Below are 18171 nucleotides of genomic sequence, written 5' to 3'. Positions count from 1 at the left end.
TCTGCCTTTCGCTAAGTAAGATACTTTTTCTTAATAATTTTAAACAAAAAACCGCCAGTCCATGCATATACATTTAATGTGTGTCTAGCAGTAAAGTCTGCTAAAACAAGACTGCCGCCGAAAACACAAAGACATTTCATTTATGTATGTTCGTATTTTTAATCCCCTGAATAACACATAGTAACATTCAGTAACCAAAATTTAATCCCAACAAGGTATCTATACACCATTTTTGTACCCGAACTGAAGATACGAGTGGAAATCATTTTTTCTAATCTATGTAACAGAGACTTCCAATACAGTTCAGTCAGTTCTTCATACACACATGCTATAGGCCTATACCAAGTTTGGTGACAGTTACAATCCTAACTAAAGCTACTAAAAGGTAAACCATTGACAGACTGGCAGACTGGTGGAAGGTTTGACAGTTCAGTTGGGTTTAACGTCGCACCGACACAATTTTAAGTCGTAGGGCGACTTTCCAGATTTGAAGGTGGAGGAAGGCCCCAGGTGCCCCTCCATACATTATTTCGTCATGAGCGGACACCTGGGTAGAACCACATCACATGAAGAATTCAACGCCCCGAGTGAAGCTTGAACCCACATAGATGGGGGACAAGTGATTTGAAGTCAGCGACCTTAACCACTCGGCAAACCGGTTTCTTTGTGTTAATATTAATATGCATAAGGTTTACAAAAGTCCAAAATTAATGTATATAGCTAAACACAGTTTACCTGTAACATTTTCTTAACTATCAACTGTATTACATGCTATTTCAATGTCAATTTCCCTCTATATACTAAATCATTGATACATTGTATTTGTAGAGGATTTTCTACATCAGATAAGAAAATTTAATGGAAGATGGGCACTGGTTATGTTTTAGTCATTTAATAACACATTTTAAGTCATTTCGTTCCTATATCTCTTTAGATAACTACTGTTTTTATTATTTACCATACTAAACTTTTATCATTTGTAGTTGTTCTCTTGTTTACTTTGATAACATGTATCACTACCTCATTTCATCCACCTCTTTTTTGCTTTTTTCAGACCCCTGTTTTTACACTACATGCATAGTGACTAACATCACATTTACTGAAAGTATTTCCCTCCACTATGTTCTCATATACTATAATGTAGTATGTGACTTCAGACAACTGATTGTAACATATGTTTACAAATTAATCTTGCTTTGTTTCAACTTTGAGTGTGATACAAAATATATTTCAAAGGCCACATAGTTTGTTTACATAGTAAAGTATGAAATTTTGGGAATAATATTCAAATCAGTACAAAGTTTTGATATCTAATGTGATAATGTCGCAGTTAACATTAGAAAAACTCGGGGTGTTAAATCTACACAAAGAGCTATAAAAATAAAATTCATACTTCTTTGATCTACACAATGAAAGTGGCCCTGGTGATGCTTTTACACAGGTTTAAATAAGCGGTGTGGTGTTTTATATATTTGTTGCAAACATGCATATATCAGTCAGGGGTGTAACTGTTTCAAGTTATCGCAGTTTATAACCCATTTGAGTTATGGCTTATATTTTCGTAACTTGTTTCAGTTATCATAAATTATTACAAAGCCCTCCTGTGCCAATTCCTCATTTTGTGTGTGACTAAATCAATTATTTCCTGAATCCTTGAACTCTTTATCTTTCCAGCTATGCAGTAAAATTTTTTACACAAGGCTGATGAAGTTTTACACAAAAGGTTTAAAGCTATAAAACTTTTAGCATCCCATTATGCTTATCAGGTCATGATCAGACTAAAAGAGAATTTGATTAACCACAGATTGCTACTTATTTCACTGTATAGGTCACTTTGTGAGAACAGCAAAAAGACTTTTTTGAATAACTTACCTGAGTTAACTTATATTTTATAACTAATACAGGTTATAAAATGCTTGAACAAATAACTGAAATAGGTTACATGACTTAAAACAGTTACACCCCTGACTGTATGTAGTTGATGTTATTGATGACTATGATAACGAGTGTTTTTTTTTTCACTTGAATATTCTGCGTACTTGGTAAGCTATGCGTCCGACAATTTTTTACGCATCCTAGGACTCGTGGCTGGAATATTTTGGCGTCATTTTCCATGAAGTATGCGTACAATTACGCAGAATTAAGCATTCCCTAGAACCCTGGCTTGTATTAAATGCATAATCACAGGATCACATTTAAAGGGTTTCTCTTCTGTATGTTTTCCTTTATGTCTCTTTAGACTAATACGTGAAGTACATGTATAGATACAAGAGTTACATTTAAAGGGTTTTTCTCCTGTATGTATTCTTGAATGTTTCTTCAGACTACTGCGTGAAATACATGTATATTTACATGAATCACATTTAAAGGGTTTCTCCCCCGTATGTATTCTCCTATGAATCTTTAGGGTACTGCTGCAATAACATTCATAATCACAAAACTCACACTTAAACTGTTTCTCTCCTGTATGTTTTATCTTAGTGTGCATCTTCAGACTACTGCTTGTTTTACATGCATAGTCACAAGAATCACATTTATAGGGTTTCTCTCCTGTATGTATTCTTCTATGCATCTTCAGACTACCACTTGTAGTACATGAATAGTTACAAAAATCACACTTAAAGGGTTTCTCCCCTGTATGTATTCTCATATGAGTCTTTAGAGTATCGCTGCAATAAGATTCAAAACCACAAACGTCGCAAGTAAATTGTTTCTCCCCTTTATGTACCATTGAATGGCTATTCAGATGACTGTCCGTATCATCTGCATAGTCACAGGAATCACACTTAAATTGTTTCTTTCCTGTATGTATTCTCTTAGTGTGCATCTTCAGGCTTTCGCTTGTTTTACCTGCATAGTCACAAGAATCACATTTATAGGGTCTCTCCCCTGTATGTATTCTTATATGTTTCTTCAGACTACTGCTTGTAGTACATGAATAGTTGCAAAAATCACACTTGAAGGGTTTCTCCCCTGTATGTATTCTCATATGTGTTTTAAGAGTACTGCTGCAATAAGATGCAAAACCACAGACATCGCAAGTAAACTGTTTCTCCCCTGTATGTACCACTGAATGGCTGTTCAGATGACTGTCTGTATCACATGCATAGTCATTGGAATCACATTTAAAGGGTTTATCTCTTGTATGTATTCTCTTATGCGTTTTCAGACTAACGCTTGTTTTACATGCATAATCACAAGAATCACATTTATAGGATTTCTCCCCTGTATGTTTTCTTACATGTATCTTCAGATTACTACGTGTAGTACATGAATAGGTACAAAACTCACACTTGAAGGGTTTCTCCCCTGTATGTATTCTTATATGTATCGTCAGACTTTGTCGTGTATTACATGAGTAATTACAAAAATCACACTTCAAGGATTTCTCCCCGGTATGTTTTCTTATATGTATCTTCAGATTACTACCTGTAGTACATGCATAGGTACAATAATCACACTTGAAGGGTTTCTCCCCTGTATGTTTTCTTATATGCATCTTCAGTCTTTGTTGTGTATTACACAAGTAATTACAAAAATCACACTTGAAGGGTTTCTCCCCTGTATGTTTTCTCATATGGGTCTTTAGAGTACCGCTGCTATTTGATGCAAAACCACAAACATCACATGTAAATTGTTTCTCCCCTGTATGTACTATTGAATGGCTTTTCAGGGGACTGTCTGTATCACATGCATAGTCATAGGAATCATATGTAAATTGTTTTTCTCCTGTATGTATTCTCTTGTGCATCTTCAGACTACTGCTTGTTTTACCTGCAAAATCACAAGAATCACATTTATAGGTTTTCTCCCCTGTATGTATTCTGATATAAGTCTATAGAGTAGCACTCTTATTACATGCAAAACCACAAACATCACATGTAAATTGTTTCTCCCCTGTATGTACTCTTGTATATCTCTTCAGACGATGTTTGCATCACATGCAAAGTCACAGGAATCACATCTGATGGGTTTCTCTCCTGAATGTATTTTGTATGAGTCTTTACTCTTTACACTACCCCTCTTATTACATATATAATCACAAACATCACATTTAAAGCATCTTTCTTCTTTATGTTCTATAATATGTCTTTTCAGAACACTGCCTTAATTGCATGCATAAATACATCACACATTTTAAGGGTTTCTCATCTGTATATGTATTATTTTACGTTTCTGTAGATCACTGCTATTGGCCCATTCACATGAATCAGATTTTATGTGTATCCCTTCTGTAAGTATTCTTTTATGAGTCTTCAGACTATTGCTTTGGTTACATGCATGATCAGAAACAGCATTTATAAGGTGCCATCTGTCTTAACTTTTCAGATTTGTGTTCATAATCATGTATAGCGGCCATCATAAAATGTCAAGGTTTTTTCTCCTCTATGGTTCAATCTGTGTTTCAAAGCATTACTGATGTCTAAAGTATAAGATGGAATGTCACTCATGCACATACCTGTTATGTTTTCCCTAGCTTTGTTATATTCTATCTTTCTGTATCTTTCTATGTTGAAACTCTATGATCGTTATCCTATTATGACTGAATTATAGCTGTCATCTTCAAAATGACTTCCAAGTCTTGTTTTGCAATCTGCAAAGTTCTAAGAAAGATAAAATATATAGAAAATTTGACATATAAGTATTGCCAATAACATATCCATTAAATCATTCAAGCAACGGTCAATCAACATGTAGAGAAGCTATAATTAAGAAACCCAACCTAGATTAAACACTTGATTAAAGTGAGTAATCTCTCTTGTTAAACATTTTATCTATACCACTGGTACAAAACTTGAAGATGCTTTTGTAGAAAAGATCATGTCTCCCCAAAAGCATAGTAGTAACAGGCAATAAGTTAATAACAGGCGAGAAGTTAAACAACAAGAGCTGTCCGTAAGACAGCGCGCTCGACTTTTCTCAGTGCTTGACTCTGAATGAGAACTTTGCCAGTAAAAAAAAATCCAAGTTACAAAGGGACATAACTCTGTCAAAATTCAAATCAGAGTTATTGAAATTGTGTCTGTTGGTGTAGACTTTGATAGTAAATAACTATTTTCAGTTTCAAGTCAAAAGCTTTAACAGTAACAGAGATATTTGACTTTATCAAAAATTTTAACAAAAATTCTAAGATAAAAAGGGGCATAATTATGTCAAAATTCAAATCAGAGTTATGGGGATTGTTTCTCCTGGTGTAGACTTTGATGGTAAATAAGTATTTTAAGTTTCAAGTCAAAAGCTTTGACAGTAACAGAGATATTTGACTTTATCAAAAATTTCAACCAGAAGTTCTAAGTTAAAAAGGGGCATAATTCTGTCAAAATTCAAATCAGAGTTATAGGGATTGTGTCTCCTGGTGTAGACTTTGATAGTAAATAACTATTTTGAGTTTCAAGTCAAAAGCTTTAACAGTAACAGAGATATTTGACTTTATCAAAAAATTTAACAAAAATTCTAAGATAAAAAGGGGCATAATTATGTCAAAATTCAAACAGAGTTATGGGGATTGTTTCTCCTGGTGTAGACATTGATGGTAAATAAGTATTTTAAGTTTCAAGTCAAAAGCTTTGATAGTAACAGAGATATTTGCTTTTATCAAAAACTTTAACCAAAAATTCTAAGTTAAAAAGGGGCATAATTCTGTCAAAATTTAAATCAGAGTTATGGGGATTGTTTCTCCTGATGTAATTTGATGGTAATTAACTATTTTAAGTTTCAAGTCAATAGCTTTGATAGTAACAGAGATATTTGACTTTATCAAAAACTTTAACCAACGGCAACGCCGACGCCGGGGTGAGTGCAATAGCTCTACTTTTTCTTCGAAAAGTCGAGCTAAAAATCAAAGAGACTCTGATGGTTGGCTTAGTGACTGAAATGCAATAGGGATCATCTACTCGAAATGTCCAATCATTACTTGAATTCTCAATGTTTTTGGTCTTGTGGTTCTCAATTTATGGATAGGAAACGATTTTCCATGTTCTGGCCCTTGTGACCTTGACCACTGATTCAGTGAACCCAAAATCTTTTGAGTTCATCTACTCTGTACATCCAATAATCCTATGAATCATGGGTCAAGTTTTTCTAAAGTTTCTGATCAGGAACTGTTTTCCATGTTCAGGCCCTTGTGACATTGACCCTTGATCGAATAACCTCAACAAGAGGACCAAAATGGCCCTATATCGCTCACCTGTTATCATTGCATTTAAGGACAAGAAGGTCAAAAAATCATAATCAAGATCAATCAAAAGAAATATGAGAAAATATAGTTGAAATTTTCTTAAAGTTACTTCAAATAAAATTATTTTCAAATCAGGCCAGTAGTTTCATGCCCGAAGGATTACATCAGAGGAGGATAGGAGCAAAATTTTGACTGATGACCAAAGGACAGGAACAACAAAGGGAAGAAATTAAAAATAAATCTAAGTCCTCAGAAAATATGTAAGTCCAAAGGACAGGAACAACATACAGAAGAATTTAACCAAAAAGAAAATTAATTCTTACAACGTACAGATATGTCAAGAAACACCTAACAATTCGAGGTACCATCCATGTTGTACCACAGAAAAGTGGTCTCAGTTTTTCCCTACGGCCAATAATAAAAAAGTTACTAAATAAGCTATTTATAGTAATATAGAAGGGAAGTAATTGAAACAAGGCAGTCTGAGAAGACAGCTAATTCCCCTGCCACTGTTATGCATAGTGAAAGGGTAAACCTTTGACCTTTAGCTGTGACCTTGAATTTGAACTGATATGGCTGACTCATGAATTCTGCACAACGTCTTGATGAGGTGATCATTTGACCCAAATTTCATGAAAATCCTTTAAGGGGTTTAGGAGATACAGAGCTCAAACCTTTGACCTTGAGTTGTGACCCTGACCTTGAGTTGACATGGCTGACTCATTAACACTTGACAAGGTGATCATTTGACCCAAGTTTGATGAAAATCCTTCAAGGGTTAAGGACATACAGAGTGGACACAAAATTGAAGGCTCAAACCTTTCACCCTAAGCTGTGACCTTGACCTTGAGCCAGCATGGCTGACTCATAAGTTCTGCACAACGTTTTGATACGGTGATCATTTGACCAAGGTTTTATAAAATTCCTTGAAGGGGTTTAGGAGATATAGAGCGGACACGAAATGGTGTGTGTGTGTGTGTTTGGGTGTAACGTCTTTCTCAACAGTTTTTCAGTCATATGAACGATGGTGTCTAACTTATAGCAGTGAACACAATGCCCAACTATAGTGCTGCCTCACTGGAATATCACAACGTAGACACATGACATGATACCCCACACAGTCACATTATACTGACACCGGGCTGACCAGTCCTAGTACTATCCTCTTAATGCCGAGCACCAAGCGAAGAAGCTACTAGTACCATTTTTTACGTCTCTGGTATGATGCAGCCAGGGATCAAACCCATGACCTCCCGCACTCGAAGCGGATGCTCTACCACTAGGCTACCGAGACAGTTAGGACAGGAAAAGGAAGGCTAAAACCTTTCACCTTCAGTTGTGACCTTGACCTTGAGTTGGCATGGCTAACTCATGAGTTTTGCATGTCGCCTTGATGAGGTGATTATTTGACCAAAGTTTGATGAAAATCCTTCAAGAGGTTTAGGAGATATAGAGCGGACAAAAAATGAAGTCTCAAACCTTTGACTCTCAGTTGTGACCTAGACCTTGAGCAGGCATGGCCGACTCATGGGTTCTCACATCGTCTTGATGAGGGGATCATTTGACCCAAGTCTGATGAAAATCCTTCAAGGGGTTTAGGAGATAAAGAGCAGACACAAAATGGAAGGCTGAAACCTTTGACCTTCAGTTGTGACCTTGACTTTGAGCCAGCATGGCTGACTCATGGGTTCTGCAGTGGGGTCAATTACTTTAAAATGTAATTAATTAAATTACAATTACATTGAGAAATGTCCAATTAAATTACAATTACCATTACATGAAATTTAGCAATGTAATTAATTAAATTACAATTACATTGGAAATTGTAATTAATTACATTCAATTACAATACCAAATGTGGTGCTTCTTACACGAACACTGTAGCAAAGTTCTTTACTTTGTACTACACAAACATGATAATCCACATGTAAACTGATTTCAGTTATTTCAAAATTGAATTTAAGCTCAAAGTAAAATCTGTGTTTGCGGGAGAACATTACTCTGTCTTCAATATTAATGCAAAAGGAGCTACAAGTCAGCCCTAATTAATAGTTAATACATCGTCTAGCAGAATTCGGTTAGAGAAGATGCATGTAAAGTCAGGTATTTCTCTGAGGTCTGAATTTCTCTGAAGTTTATAGGATCATGGTTCTGCAATATATTTCAAATTTAACTAGTCTAGTTCAGTATTTAATCATTTACATTTTAAACATATATTTTAAGTTTTTATCCTTGACACTACAAGTTATCCAAAGGACCACATTGAAAATAAGTTGTAAAACATTCATGAGTCATCCTAGAATAACTATGTCACTAAAACTGTAGAATACTCATAATGTCTACAATAATAATTAAATTTTTTATCTTGTTAGATCTGTGAAATGCTATGTTGTTTATATCATTTAATACAACAAATTTTATCACAGATAAAAATGATTAAACTAAATGCCAAGCATTTCAATTTTTGCTCCAATAAAAATCTAAATACATTGTAATAATTATGCAAATAACAATTTCAAATCCTAATTTGATCATTGTCTCCAAAAACATAGTGACAAAGATCATCAAAGATTACCAGTTGGTTCTAATGAAACAAATATCAGAACAAAGGAGCTATGTCCAAGGGGTTAACACCTACCATAATATTCTATTGTTGTTTTTCACAGCTATGAAATGCATATTAGCATGTTAAAGTGAAGTGTCACTGGTAATAAACATAAAATAATAATCCAGTTTGTTGAACAAATTATATATACTATTTGTTCAACAAACTGGATTAGCATGTGCCATGTAATTGGAAAGTAATTGAAATGTAATTGTCAATTACACCCTAGAACTGTTCTGTAATTAATTAATTACAATTACATGTAATTGATAAATGACCCAATTACAAATTACATTCAATTACTTGGGAAATGTAATTTAATTGCAATTAATTACAATTACATTTTTAATTACCCCAGGTCTGTTCTGCACATCGTCTTGATGAGGTGATCATTTGGCCCAAGTTTCTTGAAAATCCTTCAAGGGGTTTAGGAGATATTGAGTGGACATGAAAGTGTTACAGACAGACGGACGGACGGAGACCATTCCTATAACCCCCACCACTTACGGCTGGGGATTAAAAAATTATTGTAAGTTAACAAAAGAAGGATCTGCCAAATAAAAACAAGAGCACTGCAATTGACGCAAATGCAGAGCAATATACACACAAAACAAAGTCATATGACCTATGACCGCTAAGTGTGACCTTGACCTTGAGGTGAGCCATCCAAAAATTTGTGTCAGGTTTCTTTGAAATCCTTCAAGGGGTTCAAGAGTTACAGAGCAAAAAGGAAACTGCTAACCAACAGACATACAGACAGACGGACACCGAGGGGATAACGTAATATGTCCCTTCGGGCGCATTAAAAGGAATCGATATCTTATGGTGACACAAGTTTTGTGCAAGTTTGGTTAAAATCAAATAATAAATGAAGCTGCTATTGTGCAGACAAGGTCAAAATAACTAATTTTGGCCCTTTCAGAGGCCATAACCCTGGAACCCATAATGGGATCTGGCCGGTTCAAGAAAGGAACCAAGACCTTATGGTGACACAAGTTTTGTGCAAGTTTGATTAAATTCAAATCATAAATGAAGCTGCTATTTTGCAGACAAGGTCAAAATAGCTTATTTTGGCCCTATCAGGGGCTGTAACTCTGAAACCCAAATTGGAATCTGGCCACTTCAAGTAAGGAACCAAGATCTTGTGGTGATACAAGTTGTTACCTGGCCCTATCAGGGGCCATAACTGGAACCCATAATGGAATCTGGCCATTTCAAGTAAGGAACCAAGATCTTGTGGTGCAAGTTTGGTTAAAATCAAATAATAAATGAAGCTGCTATTGTGCAGACAAGGTCAAAATAGCTAATTTTGGCCCTTTCAAGGCCCATAACTGTGGAACCCATGATGGGATCTGATTGGTTCAATAAAGGAACAGAGATCTTATGGTAACACAAGTTTTGTGCAAGTTTGATTAAAATCAAAGCATAAATGAAGCTGCTATTGTGCAGACAAGGTCAAAAAAGCTAATTTTGGCCCTTTCAGGGGCCATAACTCTGGAACCCATAATGGAATCTTGCCAGTTCAAGAAAGGAACCAAGATCTTATGGTGATACAAGTTGTGTGCAAGTTTGGTTAACTTTGAGTCATAAATGATACTGCTATTGTGCAGACAATGTCAAAATAGCTAATTCTGGCCCTTTCAGGAGCCATAACTCTGGAACCCATAAAGTAATCTGGCCAGTTCAAGAAAAGAACCAAGATCTTACGGTGATACAAGTTGTGTGCAAGTTTGGTAAAAATCAAATAATAAATGAAGCTGCTATTGTGCAGACAAGGTCAAAATAGCTAATTTTGGCCCTTTCAGAGGCCATAACCCTGGAACCCATTAGGGGATCTGGCCAGTTGAAGAAAGGTATCGAAATCTTATGAAGATACAAGTTGTGTGCAAATTTTGTTAAAATAAAATCATAAATGAAACCACTATCGTGCAGACAAGAAATTGTTGACGCACAAAAATAGCAAATTCTGGCCCTTTAAGGGGCAATAACTCTAGAACCCATGATGGGATCTGGCCAGTTTTCGAAGGGACTGAGATATCATGCCAGTACAAGTTTTGTACAAGTTTGATTAAAATTGCTTGCAAAATGTGGTCTCTATCTTGTTCACAAGAAATTGTCGACTGACGGACGGACGTACGAAGGGTGATCACAAAAGCTCACTCTGTCACTAAGTGACAGGTGACCTAAAAAAGATAGTGAACATCTAACTTGCAAGCCCTATCAACATGTGAAGTTTGAAGGTTCTAAGACAAACAGTTCTCCAGTAATTTACTGAAAATGAAGAGTAGCAGACGGATGGACCCAGGCGGGACCTTGACCTTTGGCAGTGTGACCATAGGGGTCATGTAAATAAACGGCAAAACACAAGTTTGTCACTGTCTTAAACAACCCACCCTAGTTATACACATTTTACATGGCTCCATTCTGTGTCACATGATCAATAATACCAATCCGCACTGTCAGCATTACTGAGTGTAATGGCTGACATGTAAATACAGCAAGGAAGCCAAGAAACATAATATGTGTTTACAATAATCTTTATCAACTTGTTCTATTGTTATGCTTTAACCATAAAATTATTCAGTTTTATTTTGTATTACCATTTCATCATCTAAGTTTAATGCATGATTATTACAGGGGTCAAACTTAGCAACATTTTCTACTAGCTTAAAGTAGCTAGTGACCTTTTTGTTCACTAGGCTAAAATGAAAAAATACCGGCTAATAATCAACAATAATATTTAATTACTTTATTAATTAATTAATATTTTACTGGTCAAAACCTACTGATTAATCTCTGTAAGCAGCCAGTCACAAAAAATTCTATTAGCTTTAAATAGCTAGTGCCATTTTTATCCTCTTACAAGCTATAGTCAAATCCTTCCATGTTAACATGATGCAAGCTGCAATCATGCATTATATCAGAGTTTTATTGAACAATGAAATATTATTTATAAACATAAATGATAACATCCTTTCATGCAGAAAAAATGTATACCAGCAGAACAAACTTTATTCAAGCTTTCGAAAAAATTTAACATGAAAATAATTCCAAGTACAACAACTTTGTGACCTTGACCTTGGGTATAATGGGCCCAGCCCCTGCACACACTTTGTTTGTATGCTGGACAATGTTTATGTGCAGGGTTTTTTTTCGGCCGTTTTTATAGCCGTTATTCGGCTATATTCCTAATGCCAAAAAGTATGTATTTTTCCCAAAATACGTGGAAAAATTCCCAATCTTAATTCTGAAAAAAATTTCATCAAAATTGCATAACTATTGACCAAATTATGGACAATTCTGTAATGGAACTATGTTAATTAGGTTGTACAATGTGAAACAAGTGTATGAGAAAGTGCTTTATGGGACTAAATAATTCCCAATTTGGAACATTTAAGTGTCAAAATTCCCAATTTTGGGGGTATAGGCTATGATCCCAAATAGCTAGAAAAAACCCTGATGTGAACTTACAGTAAGATATAAGCAATAGTAACAAAGATATGACAGAAAAACAAAGGTTGCCAAAAAACTTTTACCTTAAAAATAACCCAAGTGTAACTCCCTGGTGACCTTGACCTTGGGTATAATGGGCCCAGCCCCTGTACATACTTTGATTGTATGCTGGACAATGTTTATGTAAAGTTACAGTAAGATATAAGCAATAGTAACAAAGATATGACAGAAAAACAAAGGTTGCCGAAAAACTTTAACCTTAAAAATAACCGAAGTATAACACCTTGGTGACCTTGATCTTGGGTATAATGGCTCAGCCCCTACACATTGTTTGTTTGTATACCGGACAATGTTTATGTGAAGTTACAGTAAGATATTTTTTTTGTTTGTTTTGGGTTTAAAGCCGTTTTTCAACAGTATTTCAGTCATGTAACGGCGGGCAGGTAATCTAACCAGTGTTCCTGGATTCTGTACCAGTACAAACCTGTTCTCCGCAAGTAACAGCCAACTTCCCCACATGAATTATCAGAGGTGGAGGACTATTGATTTCAAACACAGTGTCTTTTATCAAATCATCATGGAGAACATACACCCCGCCCGGGGATCGAACTCGCGACCCCGCAATCCATAGACCAACTCTCTCCCTACTGAGCTAAGCAGGTGGGCTTACAGTAAGATATCAGCAATAGTAACAAAGATATGACAGAAAAACAAAGGTTGCCGAAAAAACTTTGACCAAGAAAGGTTACACAGAGTAGAATAGCCCCCCTACAGACATGTCAGGCATGGGGTAATCGATTAAAGTAATCATAGTGATTAATAATCAATTAAAATTTCATTAATCATCATTAATCATACTTTTCTCTGATAGGGGGGCCCCCTATTCTCCGAATACTCAATAGTGGAGCTAAAAATGTTAATTGTAAAAAATTGTTCATACATCTGCACTAAAAACAAAGTATTAACCCTAAATATTTAGAGTATAGGTAATGGCGCACAAGTTTGGTGCAACAGAAAGCCATTGAACCCTTTTCTGTTTTAAATATTGGACTTCAAAAATTATGCATCATATAAATCTGAAAAAGGGAAGTAATTCTAACAAAACTGAAGGCAACAAAGTTATTTCTATCTTAATATGCATCATATGTTATGCTTAATAAATGGACCAAGTTTGAAAGAAATATCTTCATAATTTTTCAAGAAATATTAGTTTTTATGTCGAAAGCCAGATCGGGCAATGTTACCAGCCTGTTTAAGAGAAACAAGCTTCTGGTTCACCAGAATGCTCGAATCACTACATTATTCATTCATAGTTTAAAATAGTCATATTTCAATTGACTGGTAATTGTATTTTACTCACTTTCTGGTTAAGAATATATGTCTGACTCTAAGCAGATTTCAACATTTTCGTGCAAATGGTGTATTTATAACAAAGGGGAGTAACTCAGACTATTAGCCCATTTTCGTCTGGCACTTGCCTGTAGAATTTATCGAAGTTCAAAATTTTTAATTAGATATTTCTTGTAAAATGGGGCTACTCAGAATAAATCTGTGTAGATCTACTCCAGTATATTTCTTTTTCATATATTGCAATTTCGGTCAAAGATCTATAAAAATAAATATTTTATACTTCTTTGTTTTGGTGTAGCCTTCTTCTTCTTTTATAGTAGGCCCTAATGACAAACATTCTTGACAAAATATAACTGCCGTGTGTGGGGGTTAGTAAAAGTGATAGAGTGCTGGGCCTCCCAAGCTACTCAATCCACCCAGAAGAACCATAGCAACGTGATAAAAAAAATAGACCTGTGCAAAAACCTAACACCTTAAAAGCCTTAAAATACATAAGATTCGACAACATGTACAATTAAGTATGGTTTTTGTGCAGGAAAAACAAAGAGTTAGTAATGTTAAAAATTTAAAAGCAGATAGGATGAAATTATGGAGTCCGAACGCGTGCAGCCATCGCTGACAAAATCCGGAGACTGAGTCAGCAATGACTACACTCTGTGGCAGAGAGTTCCACAGGCAGACAGAACGTGGAAAGCATGAATATTTGTATACCGGTATGTCATTTGATGGTGAGGCAGGTTGATAGGCTTGGTTGTGATAATGCCTGGATGTCTGGTTTGTGGATTTAGGAACTGGTTCATATTAAGATCAACATGATTGTTTACAATTTTGTAAAATAGAACTAATCTACTATCACGACGCATATATTCTAGGGATTGCCAACCTAACGAAGACATGATGTTTGTCATAGAGCCAGGAGTTTTTGGATAATTATTTGTAACAAATCTAGCCGCCCTTTTCTGCACTGACTCAAGTTTATCCTTATCTTTGCAGCAGACGAGTATTCCAAAGTTGGGCAAACTAACGTATTAATTGTATGCTGCCGTCTTTAGAGGCGGAATGGATATTGCGTTTCAGAAACCCCAATGTCTGAATAGCTTTAGATGTAACTTTATTGACATGGGCGTCCCAGGACAGATCTGAAGTTAATTCAATCCCTAGATAGGTGGCTTGTTCAACAGTCTGAAGTGGTTTATTGTGTAAAGTGTACTGAGTCTTAGTGACTTTCATGGATCGACTAGCAATGTGCATTATATGGCACTTGTCAATATTGAAAGACATCTTCCATTTCTGCTCCTATGCCGCCAGGCTGTCCAAGTCTCCCTGCAGTGTCAGGGAATCAGCTGCAGGACTTATAATCCTGTAAATGACACAATCATCTGCAAAAAGTCGACCGAAAGACTTGACAGCACTAGGGAGGTCATTGATGTAGAGCAGAAACAGAAGAGGTCCCAACACCGAGCCCTGTGGCACACCGGACAGAACTGGAGCTTTATGAGAAAGACTACCATCTAAAATAACCTGTTGGTTTCTATGGCCAGAACTATCATGGCCCAGAAAGTCACCTATCCAAGCTAAGGTATTACCTTGTATACCATGAGATAATTTGTGCATGAGCCTACCGTGGTGAACAACGTCAAAGGCCTTACTGAAATCCATTATGGCTACATCTGTCTGATACTTCTGGGTTGCTTTGGCAAGATCATTTAAGAACCCTACTAACTGAGTCTCACATGATCTGCGGGCACGAAAACCATGCTGGTTATCGGTCACGATGTTATGCTTGTCACATTGATCAAGGATGCTGCTCACCACGATATGCTCAAGAACCTTGGATGCAATGCATGTCAAGGAGACGGGTCTGTAATTCTTTGCAAGGAATCTTTCCCCTTTCTTAAAGAATGGAGATACATAGGCTTCTTTCCAATCTGTTGGAACAGTGCCTGTCTCCAGGGACTTATTGAAAAGAATGGTGAAGATAGGTGATATTTCTTGGGCACACTCCTTCAGGATCCTAGGCTTAATGGCATCTGGGCCAGCAGCCTTGTTAGGATTGAGATTCCCCAAAAGTTTAAAAACACCCCCTCTCCGTGACACGCAGGGAAGACATGGCTGGGGATGGATAAGAATACATCTGAGGCATAATAGAACTGTTGTCTTTTACAAAGACAGAAGAAAATTGTCTGTTTAGAACGTTATAACGTTAGCCTTTTCTTTAGATGTGTTTTTAAGTAAACCATTTTCTCTAAGAGGAGAAGCACCCATAGAATCATTCTTTAGGCCTTTGATAAATCCCCAAAAAATTTTAGTAGTGCCATGTTTATTTTCAGTTTTATCACAAATGATGTTATTCATGTAATCCCAATATGCAGTTCTAGTTTGTTTTTTAATCAATGACTTTATTTTCTTAAGCTTAGAAAAAATACTTGGCATTTTGAGATTTCTTCATTTTACTATATATGCGATCTCTTTTTCATAAGTTTTTATGTTTCATTTAGCCAGGGATTGTGATGCTTTCCAGACACAGTTTTGGATAGAATAAATTTATCTTTCAGTTCATCTAGCTTGGATTTGAAAGCATCCCAAATCTCCTGTACTGTCCTATTTCTAAGGTTAGTATCTGCCATGAATGATACAAGGCCTTTTTTCATCTCTTCCCAGTTAGCTTTATCAAAGAGGAGAATATTTCTCTTTTCTTTAGGATTAATGCGTACAGAAGGGAGAATATCAATGAAAGGATTACAATGATCACTTAAACCTGGGATGACTTTTACATTCTCTAGAAGAGAGGGGTTTGAGATAAACATAAGATCTAAACAATTTCTGGTTGTATCTGTTATTCTAGTTAGTTTTTTAATAGCTTGGTACAGACTAAAAGTACCGACAAAAATCTAACAGTTTGATGCCTTCATCCATATGCTTAGATTCAGATTTTACAGTATGATGCCCCCAATCTATATCGTCCAAGTTCAGGTCACCACCAACAACGACAGTGTTTGTGCTTATATCAATCCTAGATAGTGTTCGATCAAGTTTATCAATGCATGCAAAGTCTTTGTATGGTCTGTAAGCACTACATACAAAAAGGTCTTTCTTGCCTTGCTGTTTGACATTAACCCATGATAAGATTTCTGATTTTGACTTTAATTCCGGTACCAAGCTACTTTTGTACTTTTTAAAACCAATATAATACACCACCGCTTGTTCTACCCTTGCGGTCATTTGTATATACATTATAATCAGATGGAAATATCTCGGAATTTTTAATTTTCGGCTTTAACCATGATTCGGTTCCTAAATCTATATCAGGTTTGACAGATAGCAACATACTAATGAAACCGAGTAAGTTCTTTTTCACTGATCTACAGTTAGCAGTTATGACATTTAAATGTTTCAAATGTGGTAAGCGAGATATATTGGATTTGGGTTGTCTATTATTCAAGGGAGATGTTTCATGTGTAGCAGTAATTTGGTAAGTGTTTACTGTCTTGTGTACTGCTGTGCTTTGGTTTGTCAGCTGGTACTGAGCTAGGTGATAGTAGTTCTGAGCTACACATGAGCTTACTGATGATATAGATTGGTTTGTATCAACTGAAGATGAATCAAAAAGTGATGATGTGAAATGTGGCATACCACAAATTCACACATTGCCAATATTCTTCAGGATGATTACAATGAAACTGATAAGTGAAAGAATTCATTCCCTGACATTCTGCATGAAACCAGTTGTTGCAATCTTCACAAAATATACCTCGGTCAGGATGCCATTTGACTTCGGTATTGCAAACACCACAAAGATCATTCCTATCAGACTCAGGACCTGGATTGGTTTCAGTATCACAGGCTAGCCGAATGAGAATGATACAAAGATACAAGAGGGAGAGCTTGCCTTTTCCTAGAATTTTTCTCTCCTAGTCAAAATCTTTGCCGATACCGAGAAATAAGTGGTCAAACCATGGACAGAATTACAAATACTGACGATGTTATAGTGCATATTCGGCAGAGCTGCAAGTCATAAGAGCTCTGGATTTCATGAGCAATGTTGTTCAGACCAGGACATTTTGAATTTCGACAACTTTTGAGAAGATTTGGATTAGGCACAAGCTCTGCACTCGATATATAAAGAGTGAAGGCTAATAACTCCGGCAGACATGGAGTTTTCTTGCACATGTTGTAGAAAATTAAGTCGGAACAATTTGGAAGTAAAAATATTGGGTCACGAAAATGTGTGACAATAGAGAGAAAAATCGAAATATCATGGAAAAAGGGGGAAATAGGTCGTAAGTAAGATCTCTATGTATGATGGACCCTTTTCTGTACCTAAATATGTTCTTACAACCCTTATTTTGACGTAGAGGAGAATGTTAGCAGTGAGAATGCGAAGAAAATTTGGAAAGGTGACCCCACGCGACCACCGGAACCGGAAACAACTCCTTGAAGAACTGGTAGATCTACAAGATAGAGGCAAACTTTTAGCGACTGAATTTAGGAACAGTTAAAGATAATTATACCTTACTCCTGCAATTTGTTGGATCAAAGAGCTATAAAATACTTGATACTTCTTTGGCTGACTATCTGGTAGTAG

At 36.0% G+C, this 18171-nt stretch overlaps 1 protein-coding gene across 2 annotated transcripts; it reads right to left on the bottom strand.

Annotated features, from left to right (window-relative positions):
• On the bottom strand, window positions 1-13649 carry LOC123566439 (zinc finger protein 845-like). 2 transcript variants are annotated; one of them, XM_053548237.1, is made up of 3 exons: window positions 13597-13649; window positions 4460-4604; window positions 1-3774 (listed from the first exon to the last, which is right to left on the bottom strand). In XM_053548237.1, exon 3 carries the CDS (start codon window positions 3749-3751, stop codon window positions 2141-2143), a length of 1611 nt encoding a protein of 536 aa, XP_053404212.1. In that variant the 5' UTR covers window positions 3752-3774; window positions 4460-4604; window positions 13597-13649; the 3' UTR covers window positions 1-2140. The 2 variants fall into 2 exon arrangements, with proteins under 2 accessions (XP_053404212.1, XP_053404214.1); XM_053548239.1 differs by having other exon boundaries at window positions 4460-4594; window positions 13597-13648.
• Between the last annotated feature and the right edge of the window lie 4522 nt (window positions 13650-18171).

The sequence above is a fragment of the Mercenaria mercenaria genome, chromosome 1 (assembly GCF_021730395.1).
Source record: "Mercenaria mercenaria strain notata chromosome 1, MADL_Memer_1, whole genome shotgun sequence".
NCBI classification, from domain to species: domain Eukaryota; kingdom Metazoa; phylum Mollusca; class Bivalvia; order Venerida; family Veneridae; genus Mercenaria; species Mercenaria mercenaria.
The sequence above is the reverse complement of the archived record's forward strand: the minus strand, read 5'-3'. Positions and strand labels throughout refer to the sequence as shown.

Bases quoted from the DNA above. Each gene is read 5' to 3' on its own strand.
- LOC123566439 (XM_053548237.1), bottom strand. From the start codon at position 3,751: ATGCACAAGAGAATACATACAGGAGAAAAACAATTTACATATGATTCC.